The 22523-nt window shown below is 37.8% G+C and overlaps 1 protein-coding gene across 2 annotated transcripts in view; it reads right to left on the reverse strand.

Moving 5' to 3' along the window:
• The window catches only part of NELL1 (neural EGFL like 1), a 949455-nt gene that overhangs the window by 471386 nt on the left and 455546 nt on the right, over positions 1 to 22523 (reverse strand). For both annotated transcript variants that reach the window (XM_005578390.4, XM_005578389.4), the window contains exon 13: positions 15026 to 15151. In XM_005578390.4, the coding sequence (XP_005578447.3) occupies positions 15026 to 15151 (126 nt within the window). The remainder of the gene's footprint in view (positions 1 to 15025; positions 15152 to 22523) is intronic.

Here is a 22523-nt window from a genome sequence, read left to right on the forward strand (position 1 = left end):
GTAACAGTCATATACTACCACACTCCCCTGGCTGGGACAATAATTGTTCTCGCATCCCCCTCTCACATTGATAGTAAGGAATAAGGTCTGCCTCTTCTGATCAATGCCACATTTTTATTATAACCAATTAAATGGATGATCTGCTTGAGGGGAACATAGCTCTCCTAATGAGAAAAAATACTAAAGTTTTTAGATAATTCACAAGTTAGATTTCTTCAGGCACATTTCTTCAACACTTCATCAAAATTCAGAATCAAATGGCTTTAATTTGAAGATATTTCTGATGCCTCATATGCTTCTAACATCCCAGCTATTTGAAACTCCTGATACTTTAATAATTTCCCTACAGTCTGCTTATCAACCAGAATGGGAAAATAAATGCCAAAAGGGGAAAAAAATGCTAGTTCATCTAGGGAATACTCTTCAAATTTTAAAGGACAAATAATTCAATCAGAAAATATAAATATGAAAGCCACATCTCATAAATGAGGCGAAGACTCACTTTAGAGCACCACTGTTTAAGTACCATGTGCTTTTCTGTAAAATAATTATGTGGGGTCCTTAAAACATCATGATGTTTATTAAGATTACAGAGTTCTGTAACCTCCTATTTTTCCCTAAAATGTCCCTAAATAAAAAACATCAGACAAACTAAGATGCTCCCCTCCACGAGTCCCTAAGCATGCACAGTCCCTGTGTTGGGCTGGTTGAGTTTTGTTCTGTGACTCACTCTTTGTCCAAACTGAGGAAAAACAATGATCATCATCATAATAGAGAAAGAAAAAAAAATGCATGCATCTGTTAAAAATAAATGAAGACAGAGAGGCAACTGGATGTTAATACTTCTCTAATGCAGTAAAAGCTATGATGATATGCCCATATGAGAGAATATTTTCAACCATAAACAAGTATATTTTTCAAATAACCTTATTAATTTGGGCAATGCTTATGAAATAAAAAGAAAAAATGGAATATTGACCATTAGTGACAGTGTGATTTCCACCATGTAGACTACAAATGCAGGCATTGAAAACAGACATAAGATAAATACTGCGAAATGCAAAATGTTAATAGAGGCTGTCGTCATTTTCCTCCTCCTCCCCCTCCTTCCCCTCCTCCTCCTCCTCTTCCTCTTCTTCCACTTCTTCTCGGATCATAGCTCACTGAATCCTTGAACTACTGGGCTCAAGCAATCCTCTTCCTCAGCTTCCTGAGTAGCTGGGACTACAGGCCCATGTCATAATGCCTGGCTAATTACACCTGGTAATTAAAAAAAAAATTTCTTTTGTAGAGACAGATTGCTGCTATGTTGACCAGGCTGGTTTTGAACTCCTAGCCTCAAGGATTCTCCCACTTAGGCCTCCCAAAGTGCTAAGATTACAAGTGTGAGCCACCACGCCCAGCCTATTTTCTTCTTATTATTCTAAATTTATTAATGTTACTATAGTATTAATATACTATTTTTATAACTAGAAAAACTCTTTTTATAATTTTATTAAACTTGCTATTTTCTTTACATGTCTCTCTGTGTGTTGCAAATTCCCTCTAAGGAAATTTCCTGAGTGCCAAAGACTCCATCCTGGTGTCCAACCTAGACCAGGCTTCTCTGAAAACAATTTGTCCTATGACCACCCTTAAGGACTAACTAGATGCCAGCCAGCAGAGCTGATAAATGCCAAAAAGTGTTTGCAGTTTAAGGGGCTTCCCTTCTCAGGGAACAAAGTTAAATTTTTAAAGGGAGCTAACAGAGCACATTCCAAAGCTCTGTTCTACAGCAACTCACAAACTAATGACTCTAGGAAGGTGATGTTTCTCTTGAATTAAAGGAATGTATTCCTTGCTAGTTATAAACTGTTTTGAAGTCCACTTTACACTACATCATCTCCTTCTTAACTCATGAGCCGAAAGCATCTGACTCCAAGCTCATCTTCCCAGAGAACCTGAACACTGTCTACACAGCCTGGATTTCTCAAGCCAAGCAGCCTTCCAAATGTATCTTAAGGTGCCCTGGTGTCCTTTTAAGTGCTTTAAGAGCTACTTGTTAAGGAGAGGGAGAAGAAGGGAATATGGTGAACAGGTCTTAGGGTTTCAATATTGAGTACCACCTAGGACTCAGTCATTGGGTTGGGTTTTCTTTCACATGATCAAACCTTAAAACCCAATCGTCTTTCTCGGTGTTATAAACTGAGGCATGCAGCACTTAAAGAATCTGCCCAAGATTCCAAAGCTTGTAAGAGGCAGAGCTATGGGTTAAATACGGATTCACTTGGTCACAAGTCCCAAGCTATTTATTTCTAACAATGGCTATTGCTTGCTGAACACATTGCATTAGCATTTTTATTTATTTATTTATTTTTATTTCAATAGGTTTTTGGAGAATAGTTGGTGCTTGCTTACGTGAGTAAGTTCTTCATTGGTGACTTCTGAGATTTTGGTCTGAATGCACCTGATCTCATCCGCATTCACATTTTAAAGACATTTTCAAAAGAGCTCTGATGGAGTTTATATTTGAACTTCTGGAGTTATACGGCCTGCTATCCTATCCTGTCTTCAAGCCTATGGAGTTACAATGTTGGTTTTCCTGTCTCTGCCTCACCACCATCTAGCCTACAGCCGTAGACAAGTTCCTTAACCTCCCGCACCTCAACATAGATTCCTCATGTGTAAAGGTAGTAACGGCTAACAGTTATTGAGCATTTACTCTGTGCTGAGCTCTCTTCCAAGCACTTTACAAATATTCTCTCATTCACTCCTTATAAGATTCTAGAAAGAAGATGTGTCCATTTCCCTGAAGATGATTTGAGTTGGTCCTATGAATAAATGCCCTACTTGGGGCAGAAACCCAGGCCTGGCTGATTTAGAGCCCTGTGTTCTTCCCATTTCTGCACAGGTAACCTCCAGTTCACATTGTAGATCAATAAAAATGGAGATGGATCTATTTCTCAAGCACCAGGCACCCAATTACTTCTCAATGCACTCCCACCTAGGCACCCAATTACTTCTCAATGCACTCCCACCTAACATCAAATTCAAACCCTTTCAGACACCCGTGGAAGGGTAGAAAACATTTCCTCTCTAGCAGTTAGTAATAAATGTCCTTTCTCCTAGTACCAATGCTCTTTCCCATGGCATTTAATGCCTGTAACTCACAATTTAGAACCCGGTTATATGCCTGATAAAATTATTCTACTTAAATGTAAATTTTATGTCTCCCAAAGAGACCATAATCTCCTAGAGGTCAGAAACCATATCTTACAGAATCATAGAATTAGAAAGGTAATAGTTTGTAAAATAATCCTTTTTTTAAGAAGCTGAACTCTCTTCAAAAGAAACATTATTTAGAATCCAAGTTATTCTGACTGAAAACCATTGAGCTAGTTAAACCTTAATCTTTCAAAGTCCAAGAAAAATGTTGACATGATGACATTCAGAGAGCTGGTGGTAGGGAGAAGACTGGAATGTATGTTCCCTGATTCTCTCATTCAGTGGTTGCTTTCCTATGGAAATACTGGATCTTTTCAGGCTCCCCTCAGTATCTCTCTATGTCTTGGCCCTAATCCAGAAAAATCTGGACCAACTGCCTTGTTTCTGAAAACCCTTCATAAAAAGCTTATGAGAGATAGTGTGGTAGGACCCCACTATCAGATCAGCTGCCAGGAAGAAAACAGCATCTGAAATCTGTCTGAATGTTTTCATTCCCCCAAAACTCATGTTAAAATCCTAACCTGGTTAGGATTAGGTGATGGTATTAGGAAGTGGAGCCTTGGGCGTGATTAGGTTATTAGTGCCCTTATAAAGGAGACCCCAGGGAGATCTCTCACTCCTTTCATCATGTGAGCACACAGTTAGAAAACATCATCTGGCCAGGCACAGTAGCTCACGCCTGTAATCCCACCTTGGGAGTTCGAGACCAACCTGACCAACATGGAGAAACCCCGTCTCTACTAAAAATACAAAATTAGCTGGGTGTGGTGGTGCATGCCTGTAATCCCAGCTACTTGGGAGGCTGAGGCAGGAGAATTGTTTGAATCCGAAAGATGGAGATTGCGATGAGCCGAGATCACACCATTGCACTCCAGCCTGGGCATCAAAAGTGAAATCCATCTCAAAAAAAGAAAAAAAAAAAACAAAGAGAAAAACATCATCTGCCCTCACCAGACACCTAATCTGCAGGCACCTTGATTTTGAAATTCTTAGCCTCCAGAACTGTGAGAAAGAAATTCTTATTGTTTATAAGCCACCGAGTGTCAGGCATTTCATAACAGCAGCCTGAATTAAGACAGCACCGTAATTGCAAGTGGCCTTCAGCTGCCATATTGGCCATGCAGATTCTCCAGGAACATGAAGCAAAGCCATTGCTTTTAATCGTTTTAGTTCAGAACTATATGTCACAAAAGATGAAAGACATTATCCCTACCAGGTCATAAATATATATTTTTTTAATTTAGTGAGGTAACATTTAGGAGACTTTGGGGGAAAAAAACTCAGTGTCACCTTTGTCTAGCATTTTCTGCTTTCTAATACTTTGATAACACTTTTTTCATAATAATATGTATATAGGTTCACTGCCTTATATTTCTTTCTACAGAAAATTCGGAAAATATAGAGAGTATAAAGAAAAAGTATCGTGTTTGATCATTCACTCAGAGATACCCTCTGTTCCCTGTTTATTTGGGAAGGAGTGTGAGGATATTTCCTGTCTGTGTTTCTGTGTTTGCATGTGTATGTGCATATGTATTCATACATATTTTTTATTTACTATTTGAATTGGAAAATAAAACACATACTTGCTTAAATCATATTATATGATGAGACTTTTCCATTGACACATATTCTTTTAAACATTATTTTGATATGCATTATGTTCCACTATATGGATAGATTGTCATTTATTTAATTGAATTTTCATTAGTTCATATTTAGGCTGCTTCCAGTTTTTTTCTTACAAATAATAAATGGAATAAATGGCCACAACGAAAATTTTCTTACATAAATAATTGTGACTGATTGTTTTCTTAGGATAAGTTACTATAAACAAACATTTCTAGGCCTTTGGATACACGCTGTCAAATTAACCTCAGGAAAGGTTGTATCAATTTACATTCCCATCAGTGATGTATGATAGTGCCAATTTCCTGATCCTTCTCCAGAAAAGGGTGACTGACATATATGTCTATCTATATATGTGTATCTATATATCTACACAGATAGTCACATACATAAATTTAGTATAACTGCTATCTAATTTTCATTTTAATTTGCATTTCTTTTGATTAATCCTAAGCTTGAAACATGTTTTCAAAGCTGTTAATATACTCTAACAATTGTGGATCTACACACACACAGAAACACACACAAACACACACACACACACACGCAGGCACACACATCTTCCTTGACAAAGGAACCCACATTTTGTTTAGATGTAAGTTATCCAAGTACTACAAAAGAAGCTGGGATCTGCCCAAGCCTCAGGCAATAAATCTTGATTCTATTTATCTTTCTAAGGTATATTTTATGAATAGGTAGGTCAAATTATTTTTGTTAAAGAGACATGAAAACTAATCTGTTGGGATGAGGTTTTTAATAAAGTTATTCTTATTTTTAAAAAGGGGCTGTGAAAAGGGAAATCTCTTTCCCCTTCTGACTTTGGGACATGGTTAAGTCAGGATTTAATGCTTGGAGTAACTTCACCATTTTGAGACCTTGAGGGGACCTAGATCAAGTTCCAAAACTATCATGCTGAAAATAACCAAGTAAAAAGTTAGAAAAAATCTGTTTCTCTGAGGATTTCATGGAGCCGCTGAATTAACTAATTCTGAAAAAAAAACTGTACCCACAGTCATTGCGTTATATAAGAATTTGTCATTTAAGCCAGTTGAGTCATTTGATGTTATTCTGGTTTTTTTTTTTTTCATTCTTTCAGCTAAACTCACTCAAACTGATATACATATACCGTGTCACTTTATCCTTTAACAACTCTGTGAGGATGTACAGTGAATACTGATGAAGAAGCAGAGAATTTAAATGGTTTTCTGATTCACAAAGTAAATAAGTGACATACTCAAAGCTTGCAACCAGTAGAATTTATACACTAGACTTTAACCATGAGAATTTATAGCTTTCAATTTGGCCAAAGGATAGTTAGTATATATTCCCAATTATCTTAGCAAAAGAAAACAAAATCTTAAGGCACTTCATTATACTTCTAAAAACTATGGAAATAATGACAGCAGATAGATTAGATAGATAGATAGATAGATAGATAGATAGATAGATAGATAGATAAGATAGACAGACAGACAGACAGATATGCATGTACCATGTCTTTAAGATAGAAATAAACAATAAAAGATAAAACTCTGGTTGTTAAAGAGAAATGTCCATTCATTGTATGACCTGAATGTGGATAGAGTGAAGCTGCAAGACCGGCCTCAACAATTTTGTAAGCGCTAAAGCATCCTTAATCAAACTCCTTCTTTACGAGAAAGCCTTATTGTGATTCTGAATGCATAAATCTAACAATAGAGTGTACAGAAATATTAACAAGGCTTTTATGATGAATTTGGGTCAAGGGCAACACAGTACTTAATAGGTTTGTTCACAAACACCCTAGGGGCAAGCTCCATCATTGATCCTGGTTGTTCTGCAACAGCCAAAGTGGTTCAGGTCCTTTATAAAACATGCAGGAATAAAAAGGAACTCCCACTTAAACCCAACAAAACAATCAAACACTGGACATGTCTTTCAGACTTATTTTCATCATGAAATTTCAAGGTAAATGAGCTTTGATAGTCTCCCTAAGATATATGTGCTGGATTTAATAAACCCTAACATTATTTTAACACTACTATCACTAAATGAAATAAATATGTGGTCTTTGGCTTTTCCAGTACCACATATAGAAAACTCAAATTGGTCTGGAAAAACAAACTTTCCATGAATTTTTAAACTACAGTCCCTCTTTAGAGGGACCTCTTAATTTTTTTTCTGTTTTGTTCTTTTATTGACTTCATTTTTTGTATATGTGATAGTTAGAGAAGTCCAGTCACAAAAGTGTTTGTATAAGTGATGAAAGTTTCTATAATTTCTTCAATTCAACTTGAATGGTTGTGAGCTCCTATTCTTCTGAGATAGTGGGGTCAATGAAATGTCTCAGTCATTTTAAGTGTTCCCCACTTCTATTAGGCTCTATCATGACTCTAGAGGACCTCCAATAACCAAGGCATTGGCCCAGAAGCAGCAGCCTAGTCCTCAGCCCATGGAACACAAAGGTCACCGTGGATATGCTCCATTTGACTTTAGGGCTCTTTCAAGCACTGCAGCAGCAATGTCATAGTTAAAGATTCAGCATTTTCCCATGAGGCCCCATCTACAGAGATACCTCACAGCCATTGTCTATCCAGTGACTCATACATCTCGGAAGTGCAGCTTTAGAAGCAGGACCCTTCCTCCAGGAACCATCCAAGTCCCTGCTTCATGACTTCCTGAACTCCACATTTCTCACCACCAGTTCAACGGAATCTTTTTTCTCGTTTACAAAATACAGTGGGCAATTCATCCTCCTTCCCATTTCCCTCTGATATTCTCTCCATACTCCAACCCTCTCTATTCTTCTGTTCTATGCTAAAGCAGTGGCTCTTGACCTTGAATGGACATCAGAATTACTTTTAAACAAGCCCACCAAAGCTGGGTCCCAACCCCAGACCAGGCCAAAATCAAAATCTCTAGGGACAGATCCCAGATTCCAAGTGATTCTACCCTGAGGTGAGAATTGAGAATCTCTGCCCTAAAGAATTAGGATTTGGGAATCCTGCTTTTGGTACAGTAGCATTCCTCCGCTGAGGGCTCAGGGAAGGAAGGTAACAGAGCCAATTATCTATTTAAATGAAAGGAAGAAAAAAAGAGAGAAATTCCAGCCATACAAATCAAAACAATAGATGAATAACTATCATCAGACCTTCTAGGTTGGTTTTGAAATATGCAAAAGTAGCAATACGTGCTTTATTTTGACTTTTCTTGTTCAATATATCAATAAATAGTTTCTAGTTATTTTTAACAAGCAAAAAGTAGCTTTCGTTCTATAAAGCATTTCATATAGCATATTTTTACTAAAGTAAAATAATCTAGAGGCCTGCGACCTGTTCACTCTTATAAATGTATCACCTCTTCTGAGACTGAAAGCCAAGCAATTGTCCTGTAACTTGTCCCTTAATGCTGCCAGACAACCAATGGTAAACAAGGATAAGCATTCTGACACAAGTATATGGTATAGGCTTGAAAGATAATGATGCTCAGTGGAAAATTTACCATTTTGCTCAATCAGGTTGGAGAACGTTCTGTTTTAGTTCCATTTCATGTGGCTCCGCTAAATGTGAAAATATCAGATATATCACATTTGAAAATATTCTCTATTTCATCAATATAATTGATCAAAATAATAATAAAATTTCATCAAAAATATTTGTATAGTTCATCATGGGAGTAAAGCATATTCCAGAGACCTAGCCTGACATTCCTAACAACTAACTATTACTTTTAAGGCATTTAAATTGTTGTCTAACCTCTTTTCATTATAGTGTACTTAATTCAAACCATTAAATTAATAGGCTATTATATCTAAGTCTTTAAGTTTTCTCTGACTATTTCAAACATAAACTTCCTTTAAGGTTTCTTCCATGCCAATATCAAGAAAATAAAAATCCTTTTAGCAAGGTAATAGAGATCACATGGGATATTTGTTATCTCACTTGTTCCCTTTATTTCTTACCTTCATGGGAAGCTTTTGGCATAAAAATGAATGCTTACCCATTACTGTCAAGTATCTGTCTTATCGCTGCATGCTATTGTTGTAAATCACAAATATCCTCCTTTAAAACTGCCTGCGTATCTAATGATAATGTCTTATCAAACAGCCAAAAACACGGGGAGTGTAGTTGGGGATAAATGAAAGTCAGAGGCCAATAAATCAAGTGGGTTGACTATTCCAAAACCCAAAAGCATATGGGGGAGAGAAAAACCCCTCCTCCCTGTAACACCTCCATTTCAGGGAACTCCTTCAGTTTCAAAATTCACAGAAGAGCAAGAGCAACTCAGGGATCTCTTACAAGAGACAAAGCAATTTCAATTCACACAAAAATTCCAAGGCCAAAAACTCCCCCAAGTGTCAGAGGCCAAATGTTTTAGATTTCACCCTCCCAAAGGCCAAGGGGGACTTTCCTATAAAAAAGTACAGAGCTCCATATATAACACACAGTCATGTCAGCAAAACCCCAGTCCCCAGGGGGGTAATGATTATGTTACAGCACACTTTTAAGCTCTAGATAATTATTCTCAATGTTGAACTCTTAGAGCTTTACTATCCCATACATATAATCCTTTTTTTTTTCAACTTTTAGTAAGAAAAAAGTTGGGTAAGAGCTAAAATTTCCTGTTCTGTGTAATGTATTGCCTTTCTCCTCCGTCATGCTTAGCATCCACTGTCTCAGGTGTAGACTTCTGAAAGGACCATGGCTGTCAGCACAGAATTGGGAAAGACTATTTTGGTTTTCCTTCTTTAAAACTTGTCAAGTAGTAATAACTACCACAGGGTTAAACATCTAATACTGAACTAAACTACTAAGATTTCAAAGAGGGATTGATTTGGCAAATGATATTTTGATCGTGAATGAACATTTGAGTTTTTTCATTTGAAGACACTGCCTAATTAACGAACCATGAACTCCCTTGGTCAGACATTATTTTTTAATAATCTTGGTGGCTATCTTTTATAACACTTGTGACAGACACTAACTGAATATTTCATACATAATTAATTAATTAATTAATCATCCAATAAATCAATGAATCACCAAAGCTGATATATCTTCTTTAAGTTTAGGCTCCCTATTTTTGGTTTAATAGAATTTTTCAGTATGACTACTGATTTCTAAAAAGTAAGTAGCATACCTAAATGATATAAAACAGCAAAAGAAAGGAAAAAATATGACCTTGACATGGTTATAAAACCAACTGAACAGTGTCAGCAGGTACTGATTGATTTGAGAAGAGACTAGAATGGTCTTTGGAAATAAAGAATGTCAATAATGGAAATGCTATATCAGAATCCTGCGTCAAATAAAGGAATGCCTTTAGGCCTGTCAATTTCTCCAGGTAAATTATCATCTGGCAATGAAACATCTGAACAGACATTTTATGGTGGCAGATATCTATCATACACCTCATCTATTCCACAGGCAAATGACCACTTAGGGAAAGAAGTCTTCTTTGCCAATAAAAAATGGCAGAGATTATGGGTGGGGACATAATACATCTTGGAGAGTACAGAGCCCATTTGGTCTAACAGGCTTATTTTCACGACACAAAGTAAATGTCAGCATTCCAAAGACTCGAGCTTACTATGTAGTGTCTAGTGTCTAATGAAGGTCCTTGAATCTGGCCTAGAGGCTCTCCTCTCTCCTATCTCCCATCCATATTTCTCATTGTAAATCCCTAACATAATATAGTCATTGCATGCTAGCATGCCTCAGTCAATTCCCACAGCCCCCCATGGCTTTAAGAAAACATTTCAAACACTTCATCTTGGCAATCAAGAGCCATTTTTCAATGTATTTTGCTTGCATTTCTATCATAGCACTTAATACAATGTGCTCATACTTTTTGAGAATACCTACATAGCTTATGAACTGCTGTTGAAAAAAGGTTATCCTAATCAGCAGCTACTCATGTCAAAATAAACTATATTTGTTGGCAATCTGTTAGTATCACTCACTATAGTAGGCATGGGTACCATTTGCCAAATATTTCTGGTTCTCTACCATTCCAGGCATGAGGTAGGACAGTATTTTCTCATCCCTTTGTGGTTGGATGGAACTAGTGACTAGTTCTAATCAATGAGTTGTAAGTAGACATGATTTGTGTCACTTCTTGGTCAGAACATTTAATGGCTGATGGAGGGCCTCCAGGATCTCTTTTCCCTGTCTTGGTGACTGGAAATGTTCACCACAGTGACCATTCCAACAGCTGGCATCCCAAAGTGAATATGATATGCAGAACATCTCTGTTGATCAGGGATAGACATATAGCATAAGCAAAAAATAAAATTTATCTTAAGTCACTTATATTTAGAGCATCCTACAGAATGTTCTGAACATCCTACAGAATATCCTACAGAACATCCTATCCTTACTGTTAAAAGTGCTATGATAAATACTTTCACATATATTAGTTGACGTTCACTATAACCTGTGGGTAAGACAGATGTGAGCAATATTTTATAAATGAGGTTTTCAAAAGTGAAGAATTTGCCCAAAGTCAAGTAGCTTTATGCATTATTTCATTGAACAAATATTTATTGAGCACTGCTTTTTGCCAGGTAATATTCTCAGTAGTCAAGGTATAGTAGAGAACAAAAGGAAAAAGGTCCCTGCTCTCAGAGTTTACGTTCTAGTGGAAAGAGACAAGTAAAAGAATCATTTATAAATAAGAGAATTCCAGATAATAATATGCATTACTCAGAGAATTAAAATCAGGTGGTATGACAGAAAAAACAGAGTGGCTATTTATATTGACCATGGAAAGCCTCTCTGAGGCTTAGGCTAAGAGGTAAATGATAAGAGAGCTCAACACACAAATACGAAGAGAAAAAAGACTTCCATAAAAGGGCAAGAGTTCATGCAAAGGTCTTAACAAACAGAAAAAAGCTTGTTACATGGAGAAAAAGACAAAGGTCAGAATGGCCATGTCATAATGGACAGGGAAAGAAAGGGTACAAGACAGAAGGGAAAGAAGGAAAACCACATAGGGTTACACGTTGAAATAAGAAATAGGGATTTGATTTCCATGTAATGAGACACTAGATCAAAGTTTTAAGTACAGTTGTGTGACTTCTCTTTTTTTAAAAAAAAAATTGCTCTGTCTGCTATGTGAAGAATGGGTTATGGTGGAACAAGACTGGAGCAGAAAGTCAAATGTGATGGCCATGGCTGAAGTTCACTAAGATGTTAATAGGGGATTTAGACAGAAGTGGACAGACTTAGGACAAGATGTAAAGGGTAGCATCAACAAGACAAAAGCATGGATTGAAAGTGGAGGGGTGATCAAGTGTAACCCCTGGGGAGAGGAAGGAGTTATTTCTAAATTTTTGGTTAGAAAAATTGGGTAGATGGTGCTTCTGCTGGAATGGGAGAAATTGGGAGAAAAGGAGGTTTGCAGAAGTGGAAAGAAATCAAGTTCTGTCTTATCCATGTTAAGTATGAAATTCCTACTAAGCATCTATGTGAATATGTCAAGTTGAATATATAATTCAGAAGTTCAGGAAAAAGACTGGAACTGGAGCAATAAATTTAGGAATTGTTGACATAAAGATAATATTAAAGGTCTAAGATTGATGAAGGCATCTAAAAAGAACCTATAGGTAAGCAGGGGAAGGGACCAGGGCAGAACCCGCGGGTACTGTAACCTTTCAGATGTCAGCAGCAGAAGAATAGCTGGGGACACTGGGCAGGAGTGACAAGTGACAAAGAGGGAAAACCAGGAAATAGGATGGCACAAAAGCCAAGAAAAAAGTGTGCTTTAAAGAGCAAGTTGTGGTCAGCCCTGCTAAATGCTGCTGAGATAAGAACATTGGATTTAGCAAACAGAGTTCATATATGACCTTGATAAATGTAGCCTCTGCACAATGGTGAGTATGGAAGTCTGACTGGAGAGAAGTGAGGAGCATATGTGAGCTGAATAAATGTAAGGTGAGGACAATAACCACAGGCAAATTAAGAAGTTTTGTTGTGAGGAAAAGCAGAAAAATAGGGCAGCAGGTTGAAAGAAATCTGGGATCAAAAGAAGGCTTTTTAAAGAAAACAAATCCTCACCTATTTTATGACCTATGAAAGTCCACAGTCCCCAACAAGATTTCTGAAATTCCTGAGAGGAGGCAGTGATGATAATGATGTGTGTGTGTATTAGTAAGTGTATGTTGGTGAGGGCAGCAGAAAGAACTGTAACAATGGTTACTCAATAACGGTTACCTCTGTGGTCCCCACATCCTAATCGCACTGGTATCCTTTCTGTTGTCCACCATGTTAACTTACATTCTAACAGGAGAGGGAGGGCAGTTCTCATGAGGCATTCAGGGTGGGAAGACTTTATTGAAGATTTGAGGGTAATGAGGAAAACTCACATAGCATACTGTATGGCAAAGCAATAAAAAAAACCTCACAAAAAATATTTCTTCTCTTAAAAATCCTTTCAGCTATCCTACTATTGCATGGTTTTTACCAGCCCTCTGTCCTCCACAGCACCGAGCCTTCTGCTCTCCGACTGGTTCCTCTCCGCTCCTTTCTTTCTCTCTTTTGTTCTGTCTTTTGTGTTCCCTCTTAGGCACACACACAACAAAACAAAAAAAGTGTGTGTGTGTGTTTGATGTAGCCTTTTCCTGCAGAGGTATTATTTACTCTTTTCTGTGTAGGAGGGAGAAGGGCCCTTGGGTGCCCACTGATACCCGCACCGTTACCTTTTATTCCAAACAATGTATTTCCCTTTCTAAAAGTAATTCTGGAGCCAGTTCTTAAGATAATACATTTTCCATCTTGTTCCATATATAAACCACCAGACAGAGCACCTGTCCTATTAAGGCATTCGACAAGTGCCAGCTCTTGCCTTCTTTCCTCAGTGAGGAAATCCGAGCACAGACAAGTATTCTGATAGAATTTCAACAAGGTCTTCCACACAGCAGGGCCTTAATTAATGTTTATTGAGTTGCATAATGTGGTGCTCTTGGGCTAGGAGGATATTCACTGGCTTCTTCTAATAGGGTTAAAAGAAGTTAAGAGCTGCATTTACTATTAAGAACAGAGTGATAGGCCCTGTAACTTTACAGCTTTTTAGAAAGTGTTTGTTTATTGATCCAAAAAATTTTGATCCTTTAAAACATTGAAATCCTAGCACACTATGTTTATGCAGTCTCTCTCTTCCTTTCCTAGGAATATTAATTATAATATGTAAAAGACAGATAAATGAGATTTGACCTTATGTGGTCCTCAGAAACCTGCATCAATCTCAACTCTCCAGTCCTTCACCCAAAGAATGGTAACTTACAAATATACATCACTGGCAAAGAAATTTGGACACACTAACATGTGCCCTTAACTTCTGCGACTTTTTGCACTTCTGAAAAGGTCATTCAGGAAAAAAAAGTACATTTAAAAATAGCAGTATTATATTCTGGGTAAACAATCCAGTTTTTATATGCCAATGCGATTGGAACAAAGAGAAAGATGCCCAAAAGTTACAACATGATTGAAACGTTGGGTTCAAGGGACCCTTTGCTTATAACTTGCAGATTGGGTATTTAAACACATTTGGTCCAAGAGAAGAAAGACTTGGAATCTTCTACCACCCTTATCCAATTTACTGTTCATGTCTGTATGCACATGATTGAAAATATATTGGAAAGCCAAACCAAATGCCCCATAAAACCAGCACTACTCCAACAGAGTCAGTGACCACTTTAGTGCTAAGGGATATAGGAAGAAGCGGGACACAGACAATAAGCATATATTAATTAAATATATTTTTGACTGGCTCCCATAAACCTAAACTTTCACCACCAAGTGCTCCCTGTCACCTCTTTAAATTTCATCCTTGTCTTTCCCAGTGGGAACAAAGTACATTTTCTTATCTACAAAAACATCTCATCATGATGAAATGAAAATAATTGAGACTTTCTATTTTTAGAACTAGTATATCTAACTCCCTCAGTGTTACTATAGGCAACTGAGACTTCAGTTTCAAATCACATACCCATGTATGCGAGCACACACACAGAGGCAGAAATATTGGGAGTGGAAATCAATTATGCTGACAATTTTTTTATTATTGCTTTTTTCTCAAATGGTGGGGGTGAAATAATAAAGAGAAGAACTATTTAGGTAAAAATAGCACTTTGTGCACTCAGAATTAAATGTAACAACACAGACATGGTACAGAGAATGGATGAATTAGAAAAACAACACTGCTTCTTAAAGCTCACCTGTACAAGAGAAGTCATCCACACGAATGTATCCTGGGACACAGTCACAGCGATATAACCCAGGAAGGTTGACACACACAGTATTGGCATGACAGTAATGCATCTTAGCTGCACACTCATCAATATCTGAAGGAAAAGAAAATTAAGATCATGGTTAGTAAAATAATGGAACAAGAGTGTAATCATTTTGCAGATAAATTACAAAAGGTGAATGTCCACTGAAGCCAAGAGAAAAAGTAACATGCATTAAACACAAAAGCTTAGGTGAAAATTCAGCTTGGTGCATTAGATCCCATCCTGAGCTGAAAGTGTTTCTAGAATGATGCATGGTGAGACAAAACAGGTAAGAGTCCAAGAAGTATGAAGACTGAATTTACAACTATTAGTTTCTTACCAGGGAGAATACTCTTTTTAAATGTCCAAATTCAAGGAGTTCTGTGTCCACGAAGTTGATATCAATGAATATTTATTAGGTGTCCACAGTACATGGTGTAGCTTTTATCAGCAGGATCAAGGGAATCCAGTCCTTCTCTGCTTGTATGTCTTACTAAGACATGCTTCAATCCATATGCTACAAAATGATGGTGTAGCCAGTTTCTCCCATGTTGTACTATGAATACAGACAACTGCTGTTGCCTGATGCAAATTAATGTCTCTCATCCTTTGACCTGGGGCTCCTCCCCATGTGATAGAATAATGAGCTGATTCAACAAAAGATCTTGTTCTTTTTGGGATGGAGTTCAGAGTATCACCTGCTTTCTCATACAAGTTCATGATAGGGATTAAAATAACCTACAACCTTAAACACAGAGTTTAGCCTTTTCTGGAAATTGTTTTCAAACACAGATTTATGTTCCTTTTACTCAGACTGCTTGTGTGTGATGGTTAGAGAAAGAAGGACATGAGTACATCATGGGAATCCAAGATAGAAAATGTGAGCTCTAGTTCTGGTTCTGCTGATTTATAGCCTATGACTTGCATTCAACTACTCTGGGTCCCAGTATCCTCATCATTTTATTCCAGTGGTCAAGTCTGAACCCAATGTTTTGGATCTGTAAAGACATTATCTAATTCAATCCATATGCAATCCCATGAGCAAAATACAAACACTACTCCCATTTTATAGTCTAGAAAACTGAGGCTTAGAGAAGTTAAATATCTGGCACAAAGTCATCCTGTTAGAACATGCTAGACCTGGGATTTGAATTCAGAAGTTATTTACTATGATTTACTTCATGAAAGCTTCTTGAAAATGGTGATTAGTCAAATACAGTATTTCTATTACAATAATCATTGGAGCTTTAATATTATTAATGTACAGAAGCTGAGGATAAAAATGGCTACATTGAGTCACTAGGAAACTCATCAATCTATTTATTTTAAAAGAAAAGTAAGTTGATTTATTTCCGAATAAAATACATTGAAATAACATCAGATTGTTTTCAGAGTTAAAGATCTGACAGCCTATAAACAAAAGTTATTGTGAGGTCATTGAGATCTGAGAAGGAGACCCACAGTTAGCAAGACTTTCATAACTAAGAAATAAGAACAAAACACCAGAAATCAGTGGAATAATTCAGGCAATCAACTTCCTGCAGGCCAATCACTATCTCAGAGGTTGCTTCCTGGGGAACTCAACTTGTACCAAGAATCCTGATGAAGGCAAGGAATTATTACAGTCAGATCACTGGAGTCCAAGAGCTGGAAAACTAAAAGAAGGAGTCATAGAGTAGTGTGGTGACATTAAGATTTTGGAAGTGATTTAGTTATTGTTGCTTATAAGGTCTTTGGTAGGACTATGAAAGGCCAGGTGAAAACAGTCATAACAAGTGAGAGGTTGGAAACAAGAAGAAGCCCTAGGTATCAGAGAGCGCTGCTTGACATTAGTGTGATGTTATAAAATATCATCAGTTTTCCTCTCTCTGGGCACATAGCACAATTGTATTTCCCCATCCTTTTCAAATTTAAGCATGGTTTAAATTAATCTCATGATTGATCATGAAATCTAAGTGGAAGCAAATCACTTCTAAGTGGAAAGATTAAGAGCCAGCATCCAGTTTACCACATTTTCTTGTTTCTGCCTTGTAACCTATGGAAGTAAAGACAAAGAGACTCTTTCAACCTGGGCCCCCAAGTGAGGAGCAAGCCACCAGGCAAGCACCATATACATGTTGCATGAGCTAGAAATATGCCTTTGTTGACTTAAGCCACCATGCCTTCCCTGACCGGTGCAGAGAATGACTATAAAAGTTATCTCAAAAAAGGATATCATTAAGCTTCTTCTTGAAAGATGAACAAGAATTCATCAGGTAGAGAATGAAGGCAGGGAAACTATAGAGGCTAAAGTTTTCATCTGTCGAGTTAGAAATGGAAAGAATCATTTAGTAATGTACATTCAAAGAACATTAGTTAGCCTTCTACTAAGCCCAGAGGCAGAGTGATGAACAAAATGCCACATAGACCTCACAGATGGGCAAGGCATTGAGTGAAATGTGTAATAAATTCTACCAAGGATGTGAGATCTTTCAACAAGGGGAATCTGACCTACTCTGAGAGAGTCAGAGAAGGATTCTCTATGATAGTGATGGTTCATCTGAGACATGAAACAGAAGTGAAACAGGCCCAGGGAAGAGGAATAACCTACTAGACAGAAAAGAATGTTTGAGAAGACTTAGTTACAAAAAGGAGCTTTGCCTATTTGAAATGAAACTGGAAAAATAGCTTGGGCCAGATCCTGTGTGGACATTAGTGTGCTGTTCATAAAATATTACCAGTTTTAGATTCTGCCCGGCCTTGCGGGCCATGTGAAGGGGCTCAGACTTTCATCAGGGTAGTAACACAATTCAATTTCTCTGTTTTTAAAATATCACTCTGGCTGTAGTGAAGAGAATTGATTGGAGCAGGGCACGCTGAAGGCTAAATCATGTTGGTATTTTACTCACAGAGATACAGCCACACTGAACTCCATCTCACTCTGCTGGGATGCCCAGCCATCCTTTAAGATGAGAAACTAGTCAGGACTTGCCTTAGAGGCAATTCAATCTTCAGCCCATGGGCCACAGCTGCCAACTAGCCTGCTAACTGCAATGAATGTTTCCCTGTCATGGACCTTTGTCAACATCTCCCAGAGAAACCTCCTGGCTCATTTCCCTTAGGATATCACCAAGCTGCTGAGAGGCCTCCGCCTCATCTAGATTTAAAGGAGTTACTTGGCTATAACAGCTTATTTTGAATCAAACTAGCCAAGCTATTTCCTTGTTTCATAAGACTGCAAGGCCCTGAATAAAAATATTTTCAAAAATCAGACAAGGGATGGTTAGAAAATCCCAGTGAGAATTTTTCACATGGATTTAATCCAACCCTTGCTCTCTACATATCATTGAGACCCCGTGCCCACACATCCCTGCTGCTCTGCTGATGTGTTCTTGAGTAAGTTTTCTTTTCAGTTTATACCATTAGTAATTTCAGCTCTTGTATATCTAATGATTTCCTGGTACTAGTCCAGAAAAAGCACTGTAATAAAGATGAAAAGTTGATGAATGTACCAGAAAATTAAACTGTCACAATCTTGCCTTCGTTGCTTATTCTTTGTCATGTAACCACCAGATATAAAAGCTATCTTATGGTAAAAATGGTGGGGAGAGGAGAGAGAAAGTGAAGTGGAGTAATCCAGCTGACTCTCTTGAGACAAGAAGATAAAAGAAAGAAAGGAATTGGCAACTCTCATGGTTTGGGGATGGGAACAGGGGATGGAATGGCAACACGTTTGCCAAAAGATTGCCTCTGCATCCTCAGGGAAACACACAACCCAGAAGACACTTTCAGTAGGATTTAAGGGTGTTTCAAAAGCAAATCTGATTATAAACAGAGGCAAAAAAGAATTAACATCTTTAGAGAGCTGGGCTATCCTGAGAAAACAATCTTCAGAAACAGTGAACAATTGAGATTTTATAAATGAGCCTAGGACAAATGCTGCTTTTTGTTCACAGAAAAAAGGCTCTGAAGGGTATGGAATAACTACAAAACAAAAATTGTAAGTCCCTAATGAAAGAACAAACGGACATTTAAAGAGAGAAACTGAGTTAGACCAAAGCTATGAGTATGCTACCCACAGGCTTGTAATGCAGTCTGACCTTTGCCCAGGTGGCAAGAGTGCTCTCCTGAAGCAGCTATCTTGAGCAATGGTCATATTCATCCAGAAGCCAGGAGACAAGAAGAGGCTAAGCCTGAGGCTGAATCTCAGAGTGGAAGTTGAACATACACAAATCCAGGCTCACGCTAAAAATCTGAATCAGTCCAGAAAGCTTTGCTAGGAAGAACACAGTTAACCTGACATCTACTGAAAGGATGAATTATTTTAAAAGCACATTGTTAGGCACAGGCTGATACCAATATTCTAACAGTCTAATAGTACATACCTTATAAAGGAAAACTAGGAACAGCCCCTGGCAATTGGTAAATACCCAACAAATATCTGCTGTTTTTTCAATATCAAGCACTATGCTAGGTATTTCATATGGAGCATCTCATTATTCCATTTATCTTGACTACTTGTGGTAGGTATCTCCATGCCATGAAACTGAGGCTCAGAGATTATCAGGTCACTTCACTTGCCCAAGTACAAAATCAGTAAGCATAGAAACCTGAGTCTGAATCCAAACAATATGACCCCAAAGTTGTCATTGTTCTCACTGTGCCAGTTTTAGCACTCGATAACATTTTGATGCTATGATTATGTTAGCTGTAGCTGATGTTTATGACTATGATTATGTTAGATGCATCACGATGTATATGGAAACAAATAGATCTCTAAATTCTATATCCGTGTGCAAGACCATTCATGACATTTGTTCTGGCATTACATTCTCCATTAAAATGGCAATTCTGCTCCGTGCATCACTGCTTCCTTGGCTCTTTTAAGTCAAATCCTTATACTTTCACACTTTAGGCTCCAGTGACCCAAGGCCCCAAAACAGGCAGAAGCATTTTGCTCCCAGCTGGAACTCACAGATTGACACGGCCTCTACTCATATTGCTTGAGACCATGGAATTAGAAAGGAGTAAAAGAGTCCTAAGGTTTTTATTATTAAGTATTATTAGAGAAACATCTATAAGCCCCATTGCAGCATATATCATCTTGAGTATAATGGGGCTTAAATTGCGATTCATTCATATAAATGGCTTGTCGCTTTTGAAATATTAGAGCTCATTTTCTGGTGGTCTTTGGAGGTAATAAAAATCCATGATTTACATCCCTCCCCAGGATGGTGCAATAGTTTGTTTTTGTTTTAAAAGGTATACTTATGGACTGTAAAATGAAACTTGATGTGGCATAATGATTCTTCACATATCACCAGGCTCCATCTGCATAAGAGTTCAGAACAAACACAGACTCAAATTTGGCATCATCATCATTAAATTAGAGTGCAGGGCCTGGGTAGCTGATAGAAGCAGAGGCAAAGAATTCTCTTAATAAAATGGTATGATCTACTCAGACTTCTTCCATAAAGATTTCCTAGAAAAAGAACCCAGGGAGGGATATACTCAGGAGGGGAAAAGGCATGCCCCACTCCCTGTGTACATTTAAAAAGGAAAGAAGATCAACAGCTCTCGAGAACATGTTTTTGGTCAACCACTCTATGCCTCTCATCTCATTACTCCTAACCATCCCATGGACTGACATCATATACTACATGTAGAGTACCCAAAATTTCAACCAAGGTTCTTATGACTCCAAAGAGGATAGTTGTTCCACGCTAACTACTAGACAAAGAACACTGGATCAACAGTTAAGAGTCAAGTTCTATTCTTGCTTTTTCATTTAGCTAACTGTGGCACTGGGCAAGTCACTTTTCTTCTTAAGACCTTGGTTTTTCCCACATATACATTCAGGGAGTTGGACCAGAAACCATTTAGCCAATCATCGGTTCTAAAGTTCTTGACACAGTCAGGTCTTTTGTCCATATCATAAAAGCATGCTTCTGGAGTAGCTTCTCTTGGGCCACCCCCTCTTTTTGCAAGAGGAGCTTGCAGATGTTCCAGATGCCTTTCCCAAGATACAGGTCCGGGAAAATACTACTTAGATGACCCAAGCCCCCACCCTGTTTCTTGATAGCTGTGTCAACTGTGCTGACATCTCCCCCTGAAAACTAAGAGCAACTAGGTTGAGCAAGCAGATATCCACACAAAAGCATAGCTCTTGGCAAGTTCTTCATAGACTGGTAAGATAACTTGCAGAGCAATTTAATCAGACTTGAACCTACTGACTTTGCAGAGATCATGAGCTATAAAAACACAGAGGTGTTGGCTAACTGGTTGGTATATTAGAATAATCACTACTTTCCCTTTGTGTCAAACTGATTTTTTTTTAATTGGGCCTATCTATCTCTGATTTGAACTTTAAAAAATCTAGTGAGGTTTTAGGGCAGTGAAAATACTCTATATGATACTATAATGGTGGATTCAGGTTATTACATATTTGTCCAAACCCATAACATACACAACACCAAGAGTGAACCCTAAATGTATATTATGGGCTTTGTGTAATTATAATATGTCAGTGAAGGTTCATCAATTGTAACGAATGTTCCGCTCAGGTGGGGGATATTGATAATGGATAACAGCAAGAGGCATATAGGCAATCTCTGTGCTTTCGGTTTTGCTGTGAGCCTAGAACTGCTCTAAAAATACTTTTAAAATTAAAAACAATAAAAACATTGAGGTGGACGAGATATATTCTTCCCTTTTTCAGATGAGAAAGTAAAGACCCAGAGAAAATTTCCAACTTACCCAAAGGAACACAGAAAATCACTGCACTGGGAATAGAATCAAAGTCTTCTCATTCTGAAATTAGTGCTTTATCCAATGTTCCATGTTTTTCTATAATTATAACGTCCTCCCTAAAGCAAGGGGGGAAAACCAAATGCCTATAGAACCTAGGAACATAAACACCTACAGAAGTCAGGTAAAAAAATATATATGCAAATCATGTCCTTTCCCCAAAGAAATCAAGTCTTTCTTATTTCTCTTAATGCATAAAGCCAGCTCTCTCTCTCTCTCTCTCTCTCTCTCATCCTCTCTCTTCCCCTTTCTCATTTTCCTACTCCAAGAACAACGGAATGGATCTCTCTTATAAGAGAAAAAACACGGTGCAAGGCCAATGGTAATAAAAACTGACACTTAACCCCAGTGGTAGAAAAACAATAGGAAGAATGTGGACTGTAGAAAACTGGAGCTCTAGTGAAACATTACCAGGAAGGTGTGATAAGAAACAGTGCTTACATAGTACTTTCTATGTACCAGGCAGTTTTAAGTGCTTTACATGGATTAACTCATTTAATATTCACACTCTATGAGGTGTATATTAGAATTATCCTCATGTTACAGATGAGGAATTAGAGGCATAGAAACATGCAGTAAATTGTCTAAGGTCACGTAGCTAGGAAGTAGAACTGGACTGCCAGGAGAGGAGTTCAGGCAGCACAACTCCACAGTCTGT

The sequence above is a fragment of the Macaca fascicularis genome, chromosome 14 (genome assembly GCF_037993035.2).
Source record: "Macaca fascicularis isolate 582-1 chromosome 14, T2T-MFA8v1.1".
In the NCBI taxonomy this organism is placed as follows: Eukaryota; Metazoa; Chordata; class Mammalia; order Primates; family Cercopithecidae; genus Macaca; species Macaca fascicularis.